The sequence below is a fragment of the Canis lupus genome, chromosome 26 (genome assembly GCF_003254725.2).
Source record: "Canis lupus dingo isolate Sandy chromosome 26, ASM325472v2, whole genome shotgun sequence".
NCBI classification, from domain to species: Eukaryota; Metazoa; Chordata; class Mammalia; order Carnivora; family Canidae; genus Canis; species Canis lupus.
In genome coordinates this window covers 19,632,931-19,652,334 of record NC_064268.1, presented here as the reverse complement: position 1 = coordinate 19,652,334, position 19,404 = coordinate 19,632,931, and the positions used below count along the sequence as shown (strand labels likewise).

General features: G+C 50.3%; 1 protein-coding gene across 8 annotated transcripts in view; it reads right to left on the bottom strand.

The window, feature by feature from the left end:
- Positions 1–3,015, bottom strand: part of GRK3 (G protein-coupled receptor kinase 3) — a 132,351-nt gene extending 129,336 nt beyond the window's left edge. For 3 of the 8 annotated variants that reach the window (XR_003146695.3, XM_025474353.3, XM_025474352.3), the window contains exon 1: positions 2,824–3,007. Coding sequence is in view for 4 of the 8 variants with exons in the window: in XM_025474353.3 (XP_025330138.1) it covers positions 2,824–2,936 (113 nt within the window). In the remaining 4 variants the exon portion in view is untranslated. Of the gene's footprint in view, positions 1–2,823 lie in introns of all 8 variants that reach the window. The other 5 variants (XR_007406099.1, XM_025474351.3, XR_007406100.1 and 2 more) reach the window with 4 other exon arrangements.
- Between the last annotated feature and the right edge of the window lie 16,389 nt (positions 3,016–19,404).

Sequence of the window (19,404 nt, the reverse complement as noted above, 5' to 3'; positions counted from 1 at the left end):
ATGAGTTAAGATATGTCTATTTTATATAGAGAGACTCCATATATTTAGGACTCCCTGCTCTTTAGGAAGAGTAGAAAAAGCAAAAGAAAAAGGAATTAAGCACTGTATACCACATTTATAAAAGTGCAGTTTCTTAAAAATGAAATTCAGATTTGGTCTGGGGGTTCTTGTTTAATTTAACTTCCCTTTTGCCAGAAACTTTAAACAGCACTGATTTTCAATGAGATTCGGGTACATTAGACTCTGGAATAGGAGTGTTAATTTCATAATACTCCAAAAGGTCTGTACTCTTCTCTGACTTTCCCTGCTAGACATTCCTTATCAAAGAGCAAACCCTGCAAACCCAACAAGATGCATGGGCTAACAAAAAAGGGCAAGCAAGCCAAAAATACCTAGCACGTGTTCATTTACACAATTTGGCTTTTCACAACAAGTAAACTGAAAAGGGACTGATATTTTCTCTTATGGCTCATGACCATGAACGGGCTTGTAAAAATTATCTGGTGATCACTTAGCATTAAAAGAAAGATTTTTTTTCTTATGTCAAGGTAACAATTTAAGCAATCTTGGGTGTATACGCCTTGAAACACGGATGCTTTCAATGGAGAACAGCTTTGATTTAGATTCTAATATTTTACAAAATTGCATGGTTTCAAATTCACCATAAAGAAGATGCCTCTATTTTATCATCAGTTCTACCACGAGCTATTTAGCACGTTTACTGTGCAACTCATGATGGTGTTACTTAGAAAAGAAGCTGGGGGGGGGGGGGGGCGGGGGGGCGGGATCCAGCCCTAATCCTTTGATATACTATTTGAAACTCTATTAATCTGATGAATGATCTTCTCTGGGGTGGTGCTAATGACATGAACCACTGAAGTCTTTATAGTTCCATCAATAATAAGTCATTTTCGAGATAAGAGTACAACTGGGTATGGCCCTCACCAAACCCTTTGCCAATTCAATCGGGCCCTTCCTTGGTCATTTAAACAACGAATTCCTGTTTGGAATCAACCTATTCAATGTGCGTGTAAAAGGAAACCCACTTCAACCTTTTAACAAAGTACCACCAGGGGATCTGCAAGTTGAGGAAAGTCGCTGGGGTGATACACTTAGCACCAAAAAGAAAACTGTGTGGGTCACCAGCCACTTATCATTGTGTGGGGGCACGAAAGAGGGAAAGAAAGGAGGATAGGAAGAGGAATAGACTGGACCCCAAAGGCAGCAAGCACTGAAAACTGCACTTTAAGTACCTGGGACAAAAAGGCAAGGAGCCGGCACTCCCCAGCTAAGGAGCCCCCGGGGTGCTGAGAAGAGGATGCAGTTGGCAACAGGGGCAGCAGAGAAGGAACGACCAGAATGCAGCACAAGGGAGCCACAGGCATGGGGCAGCAGGGACCCATAATGATGGGGCTGGAGGTGTGATGGAGATGGGGCAGCAGGGACAGGGATGGGGCTGAAGGGCAGGAATGGGGCAGGAGGGACCCATAAGGATGGCGCTGGAGGAACAGGGATGGGGCAGGAGGGACAGGGATGGGGCTGGAGGGCAGGCAGGCACGGGGCAGGAGAGAGTCACAAGGATGGGGCTGAGGGACAGGGATGGGGCTGGAGGGAGCCATAAGGATGGGGCTGGAGGGGCAGGGATGGGGCTGGAGGGACAGGGATGGGGCAAGAGGGACAGGGATGGGGCTGGAGGGACAGGGATGGGGCTGGAGGGACCCATAAGGATGGGGCTGGAGGGGCAGGGATGGGTCTGGAGGGACAGGGATGGGGCTGGAGGGGCAGGGATGGGGCTGGAGGGACAGGGATGGGGCAGGATGGGGCTGGAGGGACAGGAATGGGGCTGGAGGGACCCATAAGGATGGGGCTGGAGGGGCAGGGATGGGTCTGGAGGGACAGGGATGGGGCAGGAGGGACAGGGATGGGGCAGGTGGGACAGGGATGGGGCTGGAGGGGCAGGGATGGGTCTGGAGGGACAGGGATGGGGCAGGAGGGACAGGGATGGGTCTGGAGGGACAGGGATGGGGCTGGAGGGACAGGAATGGGGCTGGAGGGACCCATAAGGATGGGTCTGGAGGGGCAGGGATGGGGCAGGAGGGACAGGGATGGGGCAGGAGGGACAGGGATGGGTCTGGAGGGACAGGGATGGGGCTGGAGGGGCAGGAATGGGGCTGGAGGGACCCATAAGGATGGGGCTGGAGGGGCAGGGATGGGTCTGGAGGGACAGGGATGGGGCAGGAGGGACAGGGATGGGTCTGGAGGGACAGGGATGGGGCTGGAGGGACAGGAATGGGGCTGGAGGGACCCATAAGGATGGGTCTGGAGGGGCAGGGATGGGGCAGGAGGGACAGGGATGGGGCAGGAGGGACAGGGATGGGTCTGGAGGGACAGGGATGGGGCTGGAGGGGCAGGGATGGGGCAGGAGGGGCAGGGATGGGGCAGGAGGGCAGGCAGGCGCGGGGCAGGAGCGAGCCTCGGCAGAGCGGCGCTGGCGACCCCGAGGATGGCGCTCACCCCACACAGGGGAGGCACAGGAGGGAGAGGGCGACGGGGACGGGGCTGGTCCAGCCAACTCGCAGCCACATCCCGGCAGCCCGAGGCTCGGGCGCTCCCGCGCTCCGCGTGCGGCCCCGGGCACTCTGGGGCGCTCTCCGCCGGGGTGCCCCCAACAGCCCTCGGAGACCCACTTCAGAGACGGGAACGGCGAGGCCGGGGCGGGGGGCCGCGGCCGAGGCCGAGCGCCGACCCTCCCGGACGCAGGGGGTCGCTGGCGGCCGCGGGGGGCGGCTGCGCGGGGGGCGGCGCGGGCCCGGCGGCCGGTACCTGGGCTCGGGCAGCACGATCTTCTTACTGGCGCGGGCGGCCGGGGTCGCCTTGCTCTTCTCCATCGCCATCAGGTAGCTGACATCGGCCAGCACGGCCTCCAGGTCCGCCATGTTGGCGAGCGGCGGCGGCGGCGGCGGCGGCGGCGGCGGCGGCTCCTCGGGACCCGGACGGGACGCGCTCCCGCCGCCGCCGCCCGCCGCGCCCCGACGTGGGGGGGCCGCCCCGGGGCAGCCCCCCCCGCGCGCGCCCGCGCCCCCGCGCGCGCCCCCGCGCCCCCCTCGGCGCCCCGCGCGCGCCGCAGCCTCGCGCCCGCCGGGGTCGCCGCGCGCCGCCCCGCCCCCCGCGCGCCCCCGCCCCGCGCACGCGCACGCGCGCCCCCGCCCCCGCCCCCGCGCACGCGCCCCCGCCCCGCCCCCGCCCCCGCCCCCGCCCCTCCCTCCGGGGGTCGGCGGGGAGCGCGCCCCGAGGTCGGAGCCCCTGTGCGCGCGGGCGGAGCTGCCCCGCCGGCCCACCCCGGTCTCCTGACCGCGCGCCCGCGGGCACTGTCCCGCCCTCGCCGCGGGGCGGCCACGGGGGACTTCCTCCCCCCGTCCGGCCCGTCCTGCCCCTCCCGCCCCTCCCTCCTCCCCTGCACTTCCCGCCCCGAGCTCCCGCCGCGCTCCCCCCGCCCACCCCGCCGGGGGCCCCGCACCCCGACAGGGCCCGTCCGCATTCCCGCAGGCGGCCGGGGCGGCTCGGGCAGCGCACGGCCCACCTGTGCCGGGGGGCGCCGGGGCGGGCTTGGGGCGCTCGCCCCCGCACCCCGCACCCCGCAGCCCCGCTGGAGACTCGGCCCGCAGGCAGCTAAGCGCTGGCCGAAGTTGCTCGTCCCACCCAAGCCGGGCCAGGCTGCAGGGGAGGGGCAGACCCCCGGGGAGGAGCCGTTCGCCGGGCAGGTGGTCGCGCTCGCCGGCGCGCAGGTGGCAGGTGGGGGTTGGAGGCTAAAGTGCTCGCCGAGGACGAGAACGGAGGCTCCTGCGGCCGGACCGTCAGTTCCAGAGACAGGGGGAGCGCCGCTGAGCGCACAGGCCCCCCGCGAGGGTGACTTAGGGAAGTGGAAAGGCGAGAGCCCCAGCGCCGAGGCAGGAGGGAATTTCCAGCTTCCTGAGCCTCAGTCTCGGCCGCGGTGTCTGGCCGCCACTACCCACCCCGGCCCGAGGTTCTCATTTGCTTCTCATTTTTCCACAGTACACATGGGTCCAGTTCAGAACCCATGTGGCGCTCGGGCTGGAGCGGTTGTTAAGGGACGCTCAGGACGTCCTCAGATGACCTGCACTGGGAATTAATTACTTTTTTTTTAATCCCCCTTAAGGGGTGCCTGGGTGACTCAGTGGGTGAAGTGGCTGCCTTTGGCTCAGGTCATGATCTCAGGGTCCTGGGATCCAGCCCCCATCAGACTTCCTGCTCAGCAGGGAACCTGCTTCTCCCTCTCCCATTCCCCCTGCTTGTGCTCTCTCCTTCTGTCTGTCAAATAAAGTCCTTTTAAATTAAAAAAAAAAAAAAAATCCCGCCCAATTCATGCCCATTGGTTGCATTCATTGCACGGGGAGCAGAGACTCAGCACTAAGATTTGAGTCAATGTCCTGTCAGTAGCTTACAGAGTTAACGGTTCACCAGAAATGGTCCGGGTCACATTTTAGGCAGTAAATGTAATGTCACAGCAGAAGCAGCCTCATTTGGTCATCATGAGAACTGCTGCCCTCTTTTGTTCTCTCCCTCCTTCTTACCACATCACCGCCCACCCCCCATCATCTGTTTCCCAGTTACGCCTGCCATCCTAATTGGCCAGTTTTACCAGATATTTCTCAAGATTCAAGGCATGATATTGGTAAAGTTGTCCAGAAAAGGATAAGACGGACGTAAGGAGTGGGAACATGAGTCAAAGGAGCTTGGTCAGGCAGCAGAAAGCCAGCACAAGCAAGATACTAATGAGACAAAGATTTGCATGAACCAAATATCAAACTTACATCTTCTACCCACTATTTTTTTTTTTTTGGCCTAAAAATGGGAACACAGAATGTCATGTCAAAGGTCACCCCAGGAGGAGGGGGTAAGTTCCCAAAAAAAGTAGAACACATTTTTGTGACTTAAGTAATACAATTTCTTTCAATATGTCTTTGGATCACTCAAGCTTTCACATGATTGGATCCTGAAATAAATACATACTTTTTGCCTCCTTTTTCATGGTCCCTCCAAATACTGAGATTTTTAACCTTGCCTCTGACTTCAGTTAAGAATTTTGGTGGTGGTTTGCTTGTTTTGTTTTGGAGAGAGGAGGTTGGTGTGTGTGTGTGTGTGTGTGTGTGTGTGTGTGTGTGTATTTTCAGCATGGTGTGGTAAACTTGGAACAAGAAACACACCAGAATTCAAATCCCTGCTGGGCTCTGACTTGCTGGGTGATTCCAGGGGCAACATTTTACCTCTTGCTTTATTGTTCTCATTAGTACAGTGGACATGAAGCCACAGACCCCAGGGTCATTAAGAAGACCAAGATGATGATACACATAAAAATGCCTAGCCTGCCATCCAGTAGGTCCCCAATAAAGGTCACTGCACTAACTCTATTTACTTTGCTTCATTTTACCCTGGCATGCGAGAGAAGATACTGAAACTAGTTATTCACAGTCACTACACTTGAAGCAGGAAGACCCTTTACCAAAAATAACATCCCCTTGGGCTTTTCCAGGAACCAAAATTAGCATAAATGATTAGCCTTTATAAACATGAGCAATTACTCTTCCAGGAGAAAGAACAGGGAGTCCAAAGTCAGGTCCCCTAACTGAGGCCCCTTTACCATTGAAGTCAGCTGACTGGAGCACCCAGGGGTATTTTTCCTTGGTATTAATAGTGTGCGAACCTTGGTTCCCTAGCTGTCTCCTTGGCTTTCTCCACCCCCTCCTCTCTTTCTTTCCCTTGACTCTCTTAATGCTGAACAGCTTTTTGTGTTCACTGCAAACAAAAGGCGCTAATGACAGTGATGAAGTTGTCATAACTGACCTGCTGGATCCTGTTGCTAAACACCATGGCCAGCCTGTAATCATTACTACGAACTGAGAAAACAAATAGCAATCCATTTGTACTGCGCCAATCATGTTCCTTTGCAAATAATGACAGTCCTCTCCCTCCTCCTCCCCAAGATGATTTAAATGGCTTTGGGCTCCCGCTGCCTGTGATAATAGGTAAAACTCCCCAAAGTTCCTGCAAGGTTCATAACGTTCTCATTTCTCTTTTCTATGACTTTCCAGGATTCAGAAATGTGTAGTGGAGATGGATGCATTAAAGTTTATACTCTCTAGGGTTAATTTTGATAACCATTTCAAAGGGGGGAAGCTAACTAGGGAACTAACTGGCCATTTTTTGTTTTAGAGTCTGGGCTTTGCTGGGACTACCTACAGTGAGATTCCCCCAGACAATAAGGAGGGTTGTTCCGGGAAATTAATCAAGCACACATGAAAAAAGTCAACTCTAAGACTCACATGAGATGATTTTGGGAGCCAGAAGAACGTGCCTGACCTTAAATTCATTTATATCATAATATATAATTCAATCACTGCTAAGAGAGACATGACTGTTTTATAAGCAATACTGTAAGTGTGGTTGCTACCCAAAAAAACACCACCCATGATTGACATTTGACTGGGTTTATTTCCAAACTTCACACTCTGCAAAGTCTGCAGAAATTTCTAGCCATGCAAGAGACTCCATCCCATTTCACTTATAACCTTGATCACAATCCTATCACAATCCTGCTACCTGTCACACACATCACATCTCCTTTTCCTGCTGTTGTATCAGCAAAGCTTTATAAACTTTAATGGTGGCTCTATACAGAGCAACCCAATACTTTAAAGGATCTGTCAGAAAATATGACATCAAGCTTTGGTTTGCTTGGCACTGAAATGATGTTTAATATAGAAATGCCTTCCTTGGGCAGCCCGGGTTGCTCACTGGTTTAGTGCCACCTTCAGCCCAGGGTGTGATCTTGGAGACCTGGGATCGAGTCCCATGTCAGGCTTCCTGCATGGAGCCTGCTTTTCTGTGTGTGTGTGTGTGTGTGTGTGTGTGTGTGTGTGTGTCTTGAATAAATAAATTAAATATTTAAAAAAAGAAAAAGAAATGCCTCCCTTTAAATATGTAGGTGGAAACTCATTTCTCTACCAGGGCTCCAGGTCAGGGAGTCCCTCTCTAGAGAAAGGCCATAGGGTGTTGTGGTTCAGCATTTGGGCTTGGGAGCCAGATAACTTGTGTTAGAACCCCAACCCCAGATAACTTGTGTTAGAACTTCTGAGCTGTGTGGCCTTAGACAAGTTGCTTAATCTCTCTGTACCTCAGCACTCTCTCAGTGGTATTAATGGCATTGCTAGGGGATCCCTAGGTGGCTCAGCGGTTTGGCACCTGCCCAGAGCGTGATCCTGGGATCGAGTCCCGCATCGGGCTCCCTGCGTGGAGTCTGCTTCTCCCTCTGCCTGTGTCTCTGCTTCTCTCTCTCTCTCTCTCTGTCTCTAATAAATAAATAAAATCTTTTTTAAAATGGCATTGCTAGGAGAACAATGTGACACATGAAAGGCACTTAGAACAGGGTCTGACACATAGAAAACACTTGAAGAATTTTATCACTGACATCATCCTCATCGTCATTGGAGTATCTCTGTGCCATGCAAGGTACAATGGGAAGAGACCAGTTCTGGGAAGGAAAAAGCTGTGCTGGATGTGACCCCTGGCTCTGGTGTTGGCTGGATAACTGGAAGCAAGCCTCTTAAACTGTTTAAATATCACTTTTCACAGCTGACTAGTATTGGGATTGAATGAGCTGGTCCCCGAGGTCCCATCAAATTCTAAAGTTCTGTGGATTTATTTAATCCTCCAGCAAATCCCTTTGCAAGGTGAAGAATACTGGCGCCTCTCAATAACATAATATCTCAAGAGTTTCGGTTTTACTGTATCAGACAATACCCAGCGCGTTAATCCTTACTGTCGTCACAACCCACAGGTGAGGCGAGCAGTCCATCAGCAGTTTTCTAGAAGAAAGCAGGACTGTATTTGTTCCTCCAGCATCTGCACTTGGCACACTTGACCTTCCTCAATAAATATGTGTTGAATGAATGAATGAATGAATGAATGACATAAGAGATTATAGATTGTTCGCCTCAAAGAGCTATCCACCAGAGATCATCTAAAGGCAGAGAAAAATGCTATTTAAAACCTCAAGTGTTGGGCAGCCCGGGTAGCTCAGTGGTTTAACGCCGCCTTCAGCCCAGGGTGTGAACCCGGAGACCTGGTATCGAGTCCCACGTCGGGTTCCATGCATGGAGCCTGCTTCTCCCTCTCCCTCTGCCTGTGCCTGCATCTGTTTCTCTCTGTGTCTCTCATGAATAAATAAATAAAATCTTTAAAAAAATAAAACCTCAAGTGTCTGCTAACGAAGGAGCATCCTGGTAAAGAATGAGCCCTAACCTCCCTGGGTCCCTGTTGGGCCTTGCTGCTGTTAATGGCTTAGAAGGGTTCTCTGGCCTCTAAGAGCCCGGATGAGCTGTGGCTATACAAAAGCGGGTCTGGAGGCTTTAGGTCTGGGTAGGGATAGAGGTAAATCCCTTTGCCTAATAGGAAGATTTGGAGGAGGGAGTAAGGCAGAGAAAGCAATGAGATGGCCCAGGGTCAGGCTCTCCAAGGGATGGGTAGCCAGTGAAAACCCCCGGGGGATGAGGGGTTGTCCAGGGAACATTCAGGAATAGGAAATCTGTTCTCTCATCTGTGTTAAGTGTGCTGTTCTCTTCAGTAATGCCATGCCTTTCTGGGGACCCTGACAACCTCATGGCTTGTATTTGCGGGTGCTTTGATGGTAGCTTGCAGGGCATGTGGGAGCCAGTGCCCACATGAGTGAGAAAGGATCAGCCATGAGACCAAGAGAATAAGAGCTCAGCAGAGGCAGGAATGCAGGATCAGCAGTGATGTCTGGAAAGTGGGCTCCCTGGAATCTTCAGCCACCCAAGGCAGGTCTTTGTGTCTCCCTCTTGAGCAGTGAGAAGATGATCTCTAGATATGTAAGTCACAAAACACCAGAACTTTGCTGCATCACCAAGTTCCCTCTGGCCCTTAACCTGGTGGCCTTCCCTCCATAGTTCTCCCTGAAAGTGCACGTGCCACCCAGCTGGGAAAGCATATAAAGACCAATCCCAGAAAGGCCACCATAGACCCTAGTCAGCTAAGAAAAATCCTATTGACCTCCTGTGTCACACCTTACAAACACAAATGATATGTGGCATGCCAGGCTGGCCAGTGGCTGCCAGAGACCCGGACCCCACCTCTCAGCTTGCATGTCATTTCCATCCCAGCCAGTTCTCTGTCTTCTCTCCCTACTGGAGGAAATAACTCCCCAACTGGTCTCATTGTGCCAGAGTTTCCGGGTGTAGACTCAGCCACAAAGTCATGGTACTTGGGCCAGTCCCTGCATAACCCCAATCCAAGGGGACCCCCAGGAGCCACTAGAATAGTGGTCACATGCTCCTAAAGAGTGCTCCAGATGAGCACTCCTGGACACATAAGTACTGAAACTGCTCTTGCACAGGCTCAGGTTCAGAAATCCAGGGCAGGGTCAGGGAGTCTGCATTTCTCACAAGCCCCACCCCCACCCTGGGCCTTCAGGAGGCCTTTGAACTTTGGAATTGGAGGCCCCGCCCCAAACCTACTGAAAGGGGGTTTCTGCATTGTGTTAACATGACAGACCAGGGATTCCCGCGGTTCAAGTGCGAGAGGTTACCCTGGAACCTTTAGTCTAGGCAGATACCACATGGGAGAAACCCAGTTTAGGGAAGGGTGAGCATCAGCTGAGCCCAAGTGGGCAGCCCCCAGTGAGAGGAGGAGGAAGGAGAGAGATGTCAGAGAGGTCAGCAGGATGAGATTACGCAGAGCCTGGGAGCCACAGAGGGAAATCGAAGCTCTCTTAGGGGCACTGAGAAGCCAGTGGAAGGTTTCAAAGAAGTTAACCACATCAGACAGGCTTTGTATAAGGCTCTTCTGGCTGAAGATACCATGCAGGTGAATAAGAGGGACCCTAGCACCATGTAGGGTAGCATCTGGGAGACCTGCATGAACGTACATGCAACCTGGGAAAGCCCTCCTTCCCTTCTCCTTGGAACCTTCAGGACAAATATGTCTTATCCCTCATCCTTCGGAAGGTGCCCACAGCTTTCCAATTGTTCGTCTTGCTTCCAACCCATCCGTCCTTCCATCCCTCTGACACTTCCCTGACCCTGTTCGAGAACCTTCAATAACTCACCATTGTTTACCAAATTATCTTCAAACTCCTCTGCCCACGCTTTTATGCTCTACCTTCTATTCCTCCCCCCCATTCGTGGCACACTAGTTTACGCTTCCATTCATTCAACAAATATTTTACTGAGCACCATCAATGTGGCATCACTAAAAAGAAATCACTCATCTGCCATGACACAGAATCAATCTCAGGAGGCAGATAGCCACTCTGAAATGCTCTTCCGAAGAAGGTACTTTGGCTGTATAAAATAATAACCGTAGATAACCCTTATTAAGTGCTTACTGTGTGCCAACTATCACCGTGAACACTTTGTGTGACCGTCTCATTAATTCTTCCCCAAACACCCATGATGGAGATGGTTGGCCTCATCTCAAACAGGAGAAAAATGTCAAGTTGCTGGCAAAGCAAGTACAAGAACTAGATTGATAGGAGTTGAACCCAGGCAGTCTGAGGCCAGAGCTGGCTCCCCAGATTCCCGTCTTCTAATTAACGTCCCTGATGTCTAAGTGATGGGGCTGCTGGGTCCAACAAGGTAACAGGACATTCAAATGCGCACTAAGCTCTTAAATCCCAAGAAAAATACTGTTTCCAACTGGGTTCCTGCTACTCCAAGTCCACTCACCAAGTCTGGGTCACACTGGCCAAACCAATTCTAACTTCAGGGGCTTTTCCCTCCTGTCTCCTTTGCCTGGAATGCTCTCCTTCACTCACCTTAGTGTGAATTTGTTGGTAGATCAACTTTCCCAGAAATGTCTGAATTTTAAACTGTACCCCTGATTATAAAATAGAAGGCTTTTCCTTGCCTTTGCATTGCATTCAGCAGGATTATCCGTGTGCGTGCGTGCAATTGTGTGTATGTGTGACGCATTAGGAGCAACAGGTGTTTCCACCCCAAGAACCACTCGGCTGATCTCACTGGCCTCGAGACATTTCGGGGTTGTGGGGCATAGCTGAGAGCAAGGAGGATGGATGTAAATTGATGTAAATTGATGTAAATCTCAGTTTGAATCACACTTCTGTCATTACCCGTATGATCTTAAGCAACTTCCCCTCTGTGAATCTCGGTTTCTCCTCTGTCATCGAAGGCAATTAACTATGGCAGGAATTACTGTGAGGATTCAATGAAACAAGAAGGCATGCAGTTAGGGCTCGACAGGCCCCGATGAGTGAAGTCCACGGTGGTGGAGTCAAGCCTGATTACCTCTGTGCCTAGACTCGGAGACACCCGCACGCACTCCCAGGGCCCCCGCTGCACACAACTGTTTCTGGGAAGAGCCAAGCATGGAATTTGGCAGACCGCAAAAAGGCCTGGAACTCTGGCCACTCGCAAGTCTAGAACGCTCTCCTTCAGAGAATCACATTCTCCAGGCCAGTGCTGGAGCATTTAAAACTTAATTGGGGATTGGAACTGCTCCAGCCCCGAAGCTCTCCTTCTTGCCACCGTGACCAGCCAGTGTCACTCCCTGCCATGCCAGCCTTCCGGCCTTCATGAAGTCTATCGGCGTCACCAAACCTGACTCCTCTAAGAGCAAACATCTGTCCCCGGGAAGGAGTCCTAATCCAGCCGCCATGAACCCAAAAGCTAAATTGATCATTACTGAAAGATGATTCTCTCCAAGGAGCCAAGTCAGGTCTCAGATTTTAAAAATCACGTTGAATGATTTTAAAAATCATTCATTTATTCGTAGGTTTCCTTCATTACATTAGTCGTTCACTTAGCAAGTATTTCTTGGGGTCTACTGTGGGCAAGGCAGTGCGATGACAGTGGGAGCCAGGGGAACACCTCCTACCTTCACAGAACAGCATTCGCGCAGGGGTACTTCATTGGCAGTTAACTGACCACTTAACTAAGATCCTGCGACGTGCTGGAAAGATATAGATGTCTGACAGTGCTCATAACAGAGGACCTCACAAGAAAGTGTGGATCCAGGAGGGCCTCTCAGAGGAGGTGCCATTTAAGCTGAGAACTGAATGTGAGGGCAAAGAGGAAGGGAAAAGGCTTCCAAGTGGGAGGTGCAGTTTGGGCAAAACCCCTGAGGGCCTCTTGGAGGAGGTGACATTTAATCTGAGAACTGATTGTGAGGGGAAAGAGGAAGGGAAAAGGCTTCCAAGTGGGAGGTGCAGCTTGGGCAAAACCCCTGAGTGGAAGGAGCATGCATGGAGGGAGCATGGGGACAAGGTGTGAGGCAAAGCCTGACACAGGGCAGAAGTCAGAGCCTGCAGGGCCGTGGAGCCCCCACCAAAGAGCTGGGTCTGTGTCCTGACAGCAGTGGGGAGCCAGGGACGGCAGTGAGCAGGGATGTGATAGGATCCAGTTGGCCTTGTTAAAGAGAGCCCTGGCAGCTCTTGGGATAATGACCTTCCCCTCCCTTTCACACAGTCCAGAAAAAGGCATGGGTGGGGGTGTGGGAGGGGACGGGGAGAGACTGAATTTTTCTGGAGGACTTTCCTTATAAACTGCTTTAAATAGGAATGAGAGGAAGCAAACAAATGATAGCTCTATCCAACCAGGCCTTAATTCCTCTAAACAAACAAGAATGATGAACAACATCAGGGCAAAATGTTTCCACCCTTGAGGCCCTGAAAAGAAATGCCTGTTTCACCGCCTGCCTCCTCCTCCTCCTCCTCCTCCTCCCCCTCTTGTACCTCCAGGGACCAGTGGGCGCCATGCAAATAGACACCACATGCAAATACTAACTTTGTGGGGCTAATTAGCTGGGGGTGGGGGGTGAGATTCAGGGTCATGGGCAGAATCTGGGTGCTGGGGCTTACTTGACAGCATCTGACCTCTCCCCTGTGCTTACCCATACCTTGTTGCTCCATCAGTCCAGCACCCCATCTGTATGGACACCCAGGGCGTATTAGGAAACTCCCACAGCTGAACCCTTGCTCAAGAAATGTTGCTACAACTAAGAGCCCCCTTGGGAGTCTTTATGATTACCCTGATCACACTTAGAACCCAACAAATGTGCAAGAGAGAAAGTGATTTCCCAAGGCTGTGAGATCCCAGTCCAGACATCAGGGGATGTTTGGCTCCAGAAGCCTTCATCTGCTGGTCACGAGGTGCAGGACCTCAGCATCTCCACAAGAAGATGTCCCCCACCGAGAAATGGTGTAGTCATTTATTATCAACACTTGAACTGGGCAAGATCTGTTGGCTGATCAGATCAGATATTTGGATCACATTCTGCATCTCCATGCAGAGACGAGGCTTTTTCATTAGTTATTGCTGAGTAGTCGTGTGACCACAAACTTCCCAACTGAAAGCAACACGTACTTGGCCAAAGTATGTGTTCCTGTGGGTCAGGAGTCTGGGTAAGGATGAGCGGGGTAAGGTCTTGCTTAGGGTCTCAGAGGGCTGCAAGCAAAGGTTCACCGGGGCTGCAGTCTTTATCAGAGTCTTGGCTGGAAAGGGATCTGTTTCCAAGTTTAGTAAGTGCTGCCAACATGTGGTTCCTGGTGGCCTGTCGGATTTGGGGATTTAGGGCCTTGGCTTCTTGCAGACTGTTGGCTGGAGATTGCTGTTACCTCCCAGAAGCTACGCCTAGCTCTTTATAACTTGGACCTCCCCAGCGTGGCTACTTACTTCATCGACACATCTTAAGATGGGGATTATAATCTTATACATTCATTTCCCTTGCATGATATACTAGTTAAAAGCCAGCCACAGATCCTGCCCCCACTCCAGGTTAGGGTACTGCTCAGAGAATATGAATATGAAGAGGTAGGGTCAGGCAACCTAGAACCTGCCCATCGCAGCCTTGGAAATCTTTCCTCCACTCAAGAGCATGAAATCCTTTGTCACTGGTTCAAGTAATTTGCTATGTGTTACAGGAAAAAAAAAATTGCATGTTTGGCTAAAGTTTATGTTTTGGGTAATGGAAAAGAAGTAGTTCTAGCAAAATAGGCCATAAGGGAGTCAAGAATTGAGTGAGGGTCCACACCCAGACTCAGAAGCGATGCCTAATGGGATAGCACCATTATACATGGAGACGAGGTCCACAGGACTGTGCCCCTAAACACTGACTTGGTAGGTGACAGAGTGAGAACTGGCCATGGTTCAGTACAGAGACCAGGAGCCAGGGTGTGACGTGCACAGCTTTAGTCTCAACTTCACTACACTCGGGTTGGGGGACCTTAGGCCAAAGCCCTGACCTCCCAAGTCTTCTGACTCTTTATTCAGAAACTGGTAACAATAACAAGAACAATCTTCTTGTCATGAAGATTCGAGATAACCCATATAACATATAATGATGCATACAACAGTGTTTTATGTTAGAATGGCTAAAATTAAAAAGTACAAACAAAACCAAATGTTGACAAGGATGCAGAGCAGATGGAGCTTTTGTACACTGCTGGTGTGAGTGTAAATTGGTTTGACCATTTTGGAAAATTGGCAGTAGCCACTGAAGCTAAATATACGTTTACCATATGACCAAGGAATTTTACTCCAAGATATGTAAATTTCCTACAGAAACAAGTGCTTCTTATGGGTATCAAAAAACATCTGTATGCAGATGTTCACAGCAGCTTTATTCACAGCCAGAACAGAAACAATGCAGATATCCATCAACTATGGAATGGATAAATTGTAGCATGGTCAAACAATGGAATACTACACGGCAAGGAAAAAGCACAGACCACTGGTGCGTGCAGCAGGATGTGTAAATCACACATAATGCTGAGTTAAAGGAGTCAGTTGCCAAAGAACAACTGTTATGAAACCATTTATATGCAACTGAAAAAAATAAGCACAGCTGATAGCCGCTGGTATTGGTCAGAATAGTGGTCGCTGTGTGAAGGAGGAGGAGGGAGCCTCCTGGGGGCAGCTGACGTTTTATACCTTGATCTGGTTGTTATTTACTTGAGCTAAGTAAATAAAGTGTTTGGTGTTGACACTCAGTTCCAATCCCCAACACTTCTTGGCTGGAAGGCAGCAGCCTCCCTTGATTGCTCCATGCAGGAAATCAGGAGAGAGGGCGTCTGTCTTGTCCAAGCCCAGGGTTCTCCCATTCACTGATATTGACCAGGGAAGCAACCTGGGTGTGCAACCACGTGATTTACTATCTACGTGAACTTGATCAGAAGCAGATGAAGATGTGTCACCTGCAGCCTGCCTGGAGTCCTCAAATGTAAAACAAACCAAAACACCACTTTCTCTAAGGTGTCTCTCTCCACCATGGAGCATCTTGCACACAGAGTCCCCCCCCCCCCCCCAGGAAGTTTGCTTGTCTGCTTTCTCTCTCATGACAGTAAGGCTGGGGAGATTTGCTGTCCTGAGCCCCCACATTTAGAACCAGAGCAGCCCTTCCTAGTGAAACCCCTACCGGGGGTTATCTTCTAAGGGTGTGCGAACCGTATCATGCTCTTGTGACCACAACAAGGTCAATGGCAAATGTTTCCCCTCCCATGTCTCGCTGACGCCAGCAGGTGTTAAAATAACTCGGTTTCCATTACTTGCCTCTGGGAGGGAGCTTTGACAGAGGTCTGTTTTCCCTTGCTTATATCTACTTATTTCTACCATGTTATTAGACCTCTTTTTTCTCTCTTTGACTCTCCATCACTTAGCGCACTGTAAAACCTCAGTAAATGGGAGCAATGATCACTGCTTGGCAACATGAGCAGTGTGGTCACTGAGAAGTGAACCCCACAGTGGAATCGAAATAACCCAGGCAGACCAATGACTGCCTCTCTGAACTTGCCCTCCAAACCCTCTGACACACTTGACTCTGATTCAAGGAATAATAAGCCACTTTGATGATTAATTCCACTTCCGAGATTCCTTGATTGCAATGAGAGGTGCCCCAGATCAGCGATTTTTAAGCTGTGACTCAAGGCTGATCGGTGGTAGGTCACAAAGTACATTTAGACAGATGCAAGGAGCATTGTAAAACAAAGTAAGATAGGATGGAATAAAAATCAACAGAGAGTGAGTCACTATGTTAGTTTTAAGCACTGTTTTGTGAAATGTTTGTTTCAGATGTGCAAGTGTGTGCTGGTGCATGTACATGTGTGTACGTGTGTGTGTGTGTGTGTACTATGCCACTTTGTAAAAATGTACTTCTTTTTTTTTAACAAGTGGAGACTCAAATGTTAGTGGGACAGGTTTTTTTTTTTTTTTAAGATTTTATTTATTGATTGACACAGAGAGAGAGGCAGAGACACAGGCAGAGGAAGAGGGAGAGAAGCAGGCTCCATGCAGGGAGCCCGACGTGGGACTTGAACCCAGGTCTCCAGGATCACACCCCAGGCTGCAGGCAGCACCAAACCGCTGCACCACCAGGGCTGCCCTGTAAAATGTACTTCTTACAGTGGGCCAGGATCAAAGACTCTGAAAGCCCCTCAGCCAGATCATGTATCCACCAGCATCCTGGTCACTGCAAAAATATTTATTCATAATTCACTGACTTCACTCAAGTAAACTATAAAATTGAGTCCCTAAAACAGAGGCCAGTCCCTCATCTGTGGTTGCTCCCATCAAGGTACAACCACTCCATCAGAACCACCTTACAGCAGCCTGAGAATCACTCTCAGTCTGCCCAATTTAATGCAGAAATGGAAATTGCAGCCACTGTGATCAATGCAAATTGTTTTAGGTGAAGACACTCTCAGACTTCTTGGGTGGATGATATGCACTTTGGAGAACAGGCTTTGAGAGTGTGGCCTTTTAAGGGACAGCTCACTCATAAGAGGCTCCTTTATAAAACCAAAATGATAGGCCTGTGTGATTAGCGGCAAGACACTTAACTTCTTGGGCTTCCGCTTGTCTGATGATAAAACAAGGAGTAAGTGGGGCTGGAAAGAAGCAGGAAGACGTAACCCTTACTTTTTCCTATTCAGACTTACGTGTTGCTTGATTTCCAAAAATGAGGTGCTGCTTTTTACACTTTCAAGATTTAAAGTTAACATGAAAGGAGACCGTTGAGCTGGGTTGTGGTTTCTCAATGCTGGACTCATGTGCCCTTTTAATAAAATGGAAATTTTATTAAATTTCCAGCCAAGTACATATGTACTTGGGTCACCTTGCAAGCTTCACTCTTCCCCATGCCAACTTTGGACCAGACTTAGGTTGTACACAAGGAGAAAGAGAGGACGGGAAGAAGAGAAAGAAAGAAGCAAAGCTAACTTGAGCCTGAGGCCAAGGAGCATGGATTTTACTGAAGATTTGGTAGCAATGCGGAGGAAGGGTGTTACATCAGACATCACAGGCCATACTGCCCAAATCCTGTCCTGGGACCTCTCTGCTTGTTCTCCTTATTACTTGAGTGCAAGAGACAGTGTCCCCACCTCATCCCACTCTGCTGGAGTTTTCTGTGTCCGAGGCTGCCTTTCTGAAGGCAGAGGTGCCAGGAGCCCCCAGTCTGTCCTTGCTCTTTCCTGAGCCAACTCCGCCTCTCCCTGGTCTTGCCAACTAACAGGGATGTGAAGCCCACCTCTAGACCCTTAGTGGTGTATTCACAGAGGGTGGCAGCCATGAACTTCCATGACTTCCAAAGCCTCCTGCATCAGCTGGACACATGCCATGCTGACAGATTTCCCAGAGAGCTCTGGCTCCTTTACTTGCACCAGTGCCTATAATGATGCTTAGTAACTAATGCTTAATGAAGTCTCTTCATCCACAGCTCCCCTTCATGGAGCTTTGCTCCAGCATCTTCCACAAACATGGGTGTCGTTCTGATTCCTATAATATAATTTGTATTCCACAACGCCACATGGTTCTGCTTCCATAACCGACCCCTCAGTGATGCACCCAGCCTCTGGCCCCCGGCCTCAAAGACAGCAGGTGCAGAATGAAGCTGGAGATGTCAATAAGGAATCAGACCCTGCAGGACCTTGAAGCTTGGATAAGGAGTGTGGGCTGAATGGTGAGGGCACTAGGGAGCCATTTGAATGTGTTATGCAAGCACCTGGCATGACTATATTTCTGTTTTTGAAATGAAGTGCAGTACAGAGCATGGCTTAGTGGGGAGTCAGGGAGACGATGGGGAGCTGATGAAAAGGGCCATCACACACATCCCCGAGTATTTATTTTTATCGATATAGATGGAGCAGTCAGTCAATGAAAGTTAAACTTTAATCATGGCATGAAAGGTAATAAATCACTTGTCGAACAAATATTTACTATTTCTGGGCACGGGTCCTCAGTGAAATGTGGATGGTCACTTCTTTTTCAATCCAGGATCCAGAACTCCCTGAAACAGTGACAACAGGGATCAACAAGAATGAACCAGAAGCAGCGGCTAAGTAGCCCTGAGAACACAGGTGACAACAGCCACAAGGCTGCACCAGTGGCCTTAGCAGAGGCTGATTCATCAGCAATGCAAGGAAGACATTCAAAATGAGGGAAAAGAAAAAGAAAATCCTGGTCTCCTTCGCCATCCGACGACTGCCATGTCAGCTCCATTCCGTACCAACTTCCAGAGCAATTTTCTGAGCTCACAACTCAGTGCCACATTATCTTGCTGAAACCAAAGCCCTAAAAGGAGGACCCCCATCTTTCCTTATCTGCTAGGAAAAGAAAGAAGAATGAGAGATGAGAAAAAGAAAAATAGGTTTGGATGGTATAGTCCAGTTCTTAGTTCAAAACAAAACAAAAAGATACAGCTGCCTTCAGCAACCTTCTTTTGCATTTCTGCTTTGAGACTTAGGTTCAGTAAGAGGATTTTGATTGATTGGGAGCCTGGAGGGGCATGTGGGTCTGAGCCAGCAGCGGCGACAGGAGGAGGGGGAGGTTACCCTCCAGCCTAAATAAAACTCATTTTCAATTCTTCCGACATTAGGGGGACTATCTTTATTCCCACATTCCAATAAGGAAGTGGAAGGAAATGATAATGTTGAACTTCAATGGCCGAGAGTGTCCTTTGGTTCTCCCTCAAGTGGATCCTCCTAGATTGTAACTGCGAGGAGAAGCTCCCAAGGGTCATGAAGATGCAGAGAGAGCCCAGACCCCGAAATATCAGGCAGAAATGAAGTTAACACGTGCAGCAAAGCTAATTCTCTCTCATTATTTTCTTTTGGATCTCTGTCTCTGTCCATTTCTCTCCCTCCCTCTCTCTTTCCCACCACATCATTCCTCTGTAGAAATACCTTATGGATACCCTGGACAGCATCCCCAAGCCATAGCCTGCCCCTGCTCCCTGTCACTCTGCCCTCACGCCTGGAAACTCCCAGCCAAATCGCCCACCCCATGACTACATCATGAGTCCCTTCCATTCCCCACCCCTCTCCAAAGGACACTGCTGCCTTCATTTGGCGTCTATGGCCCT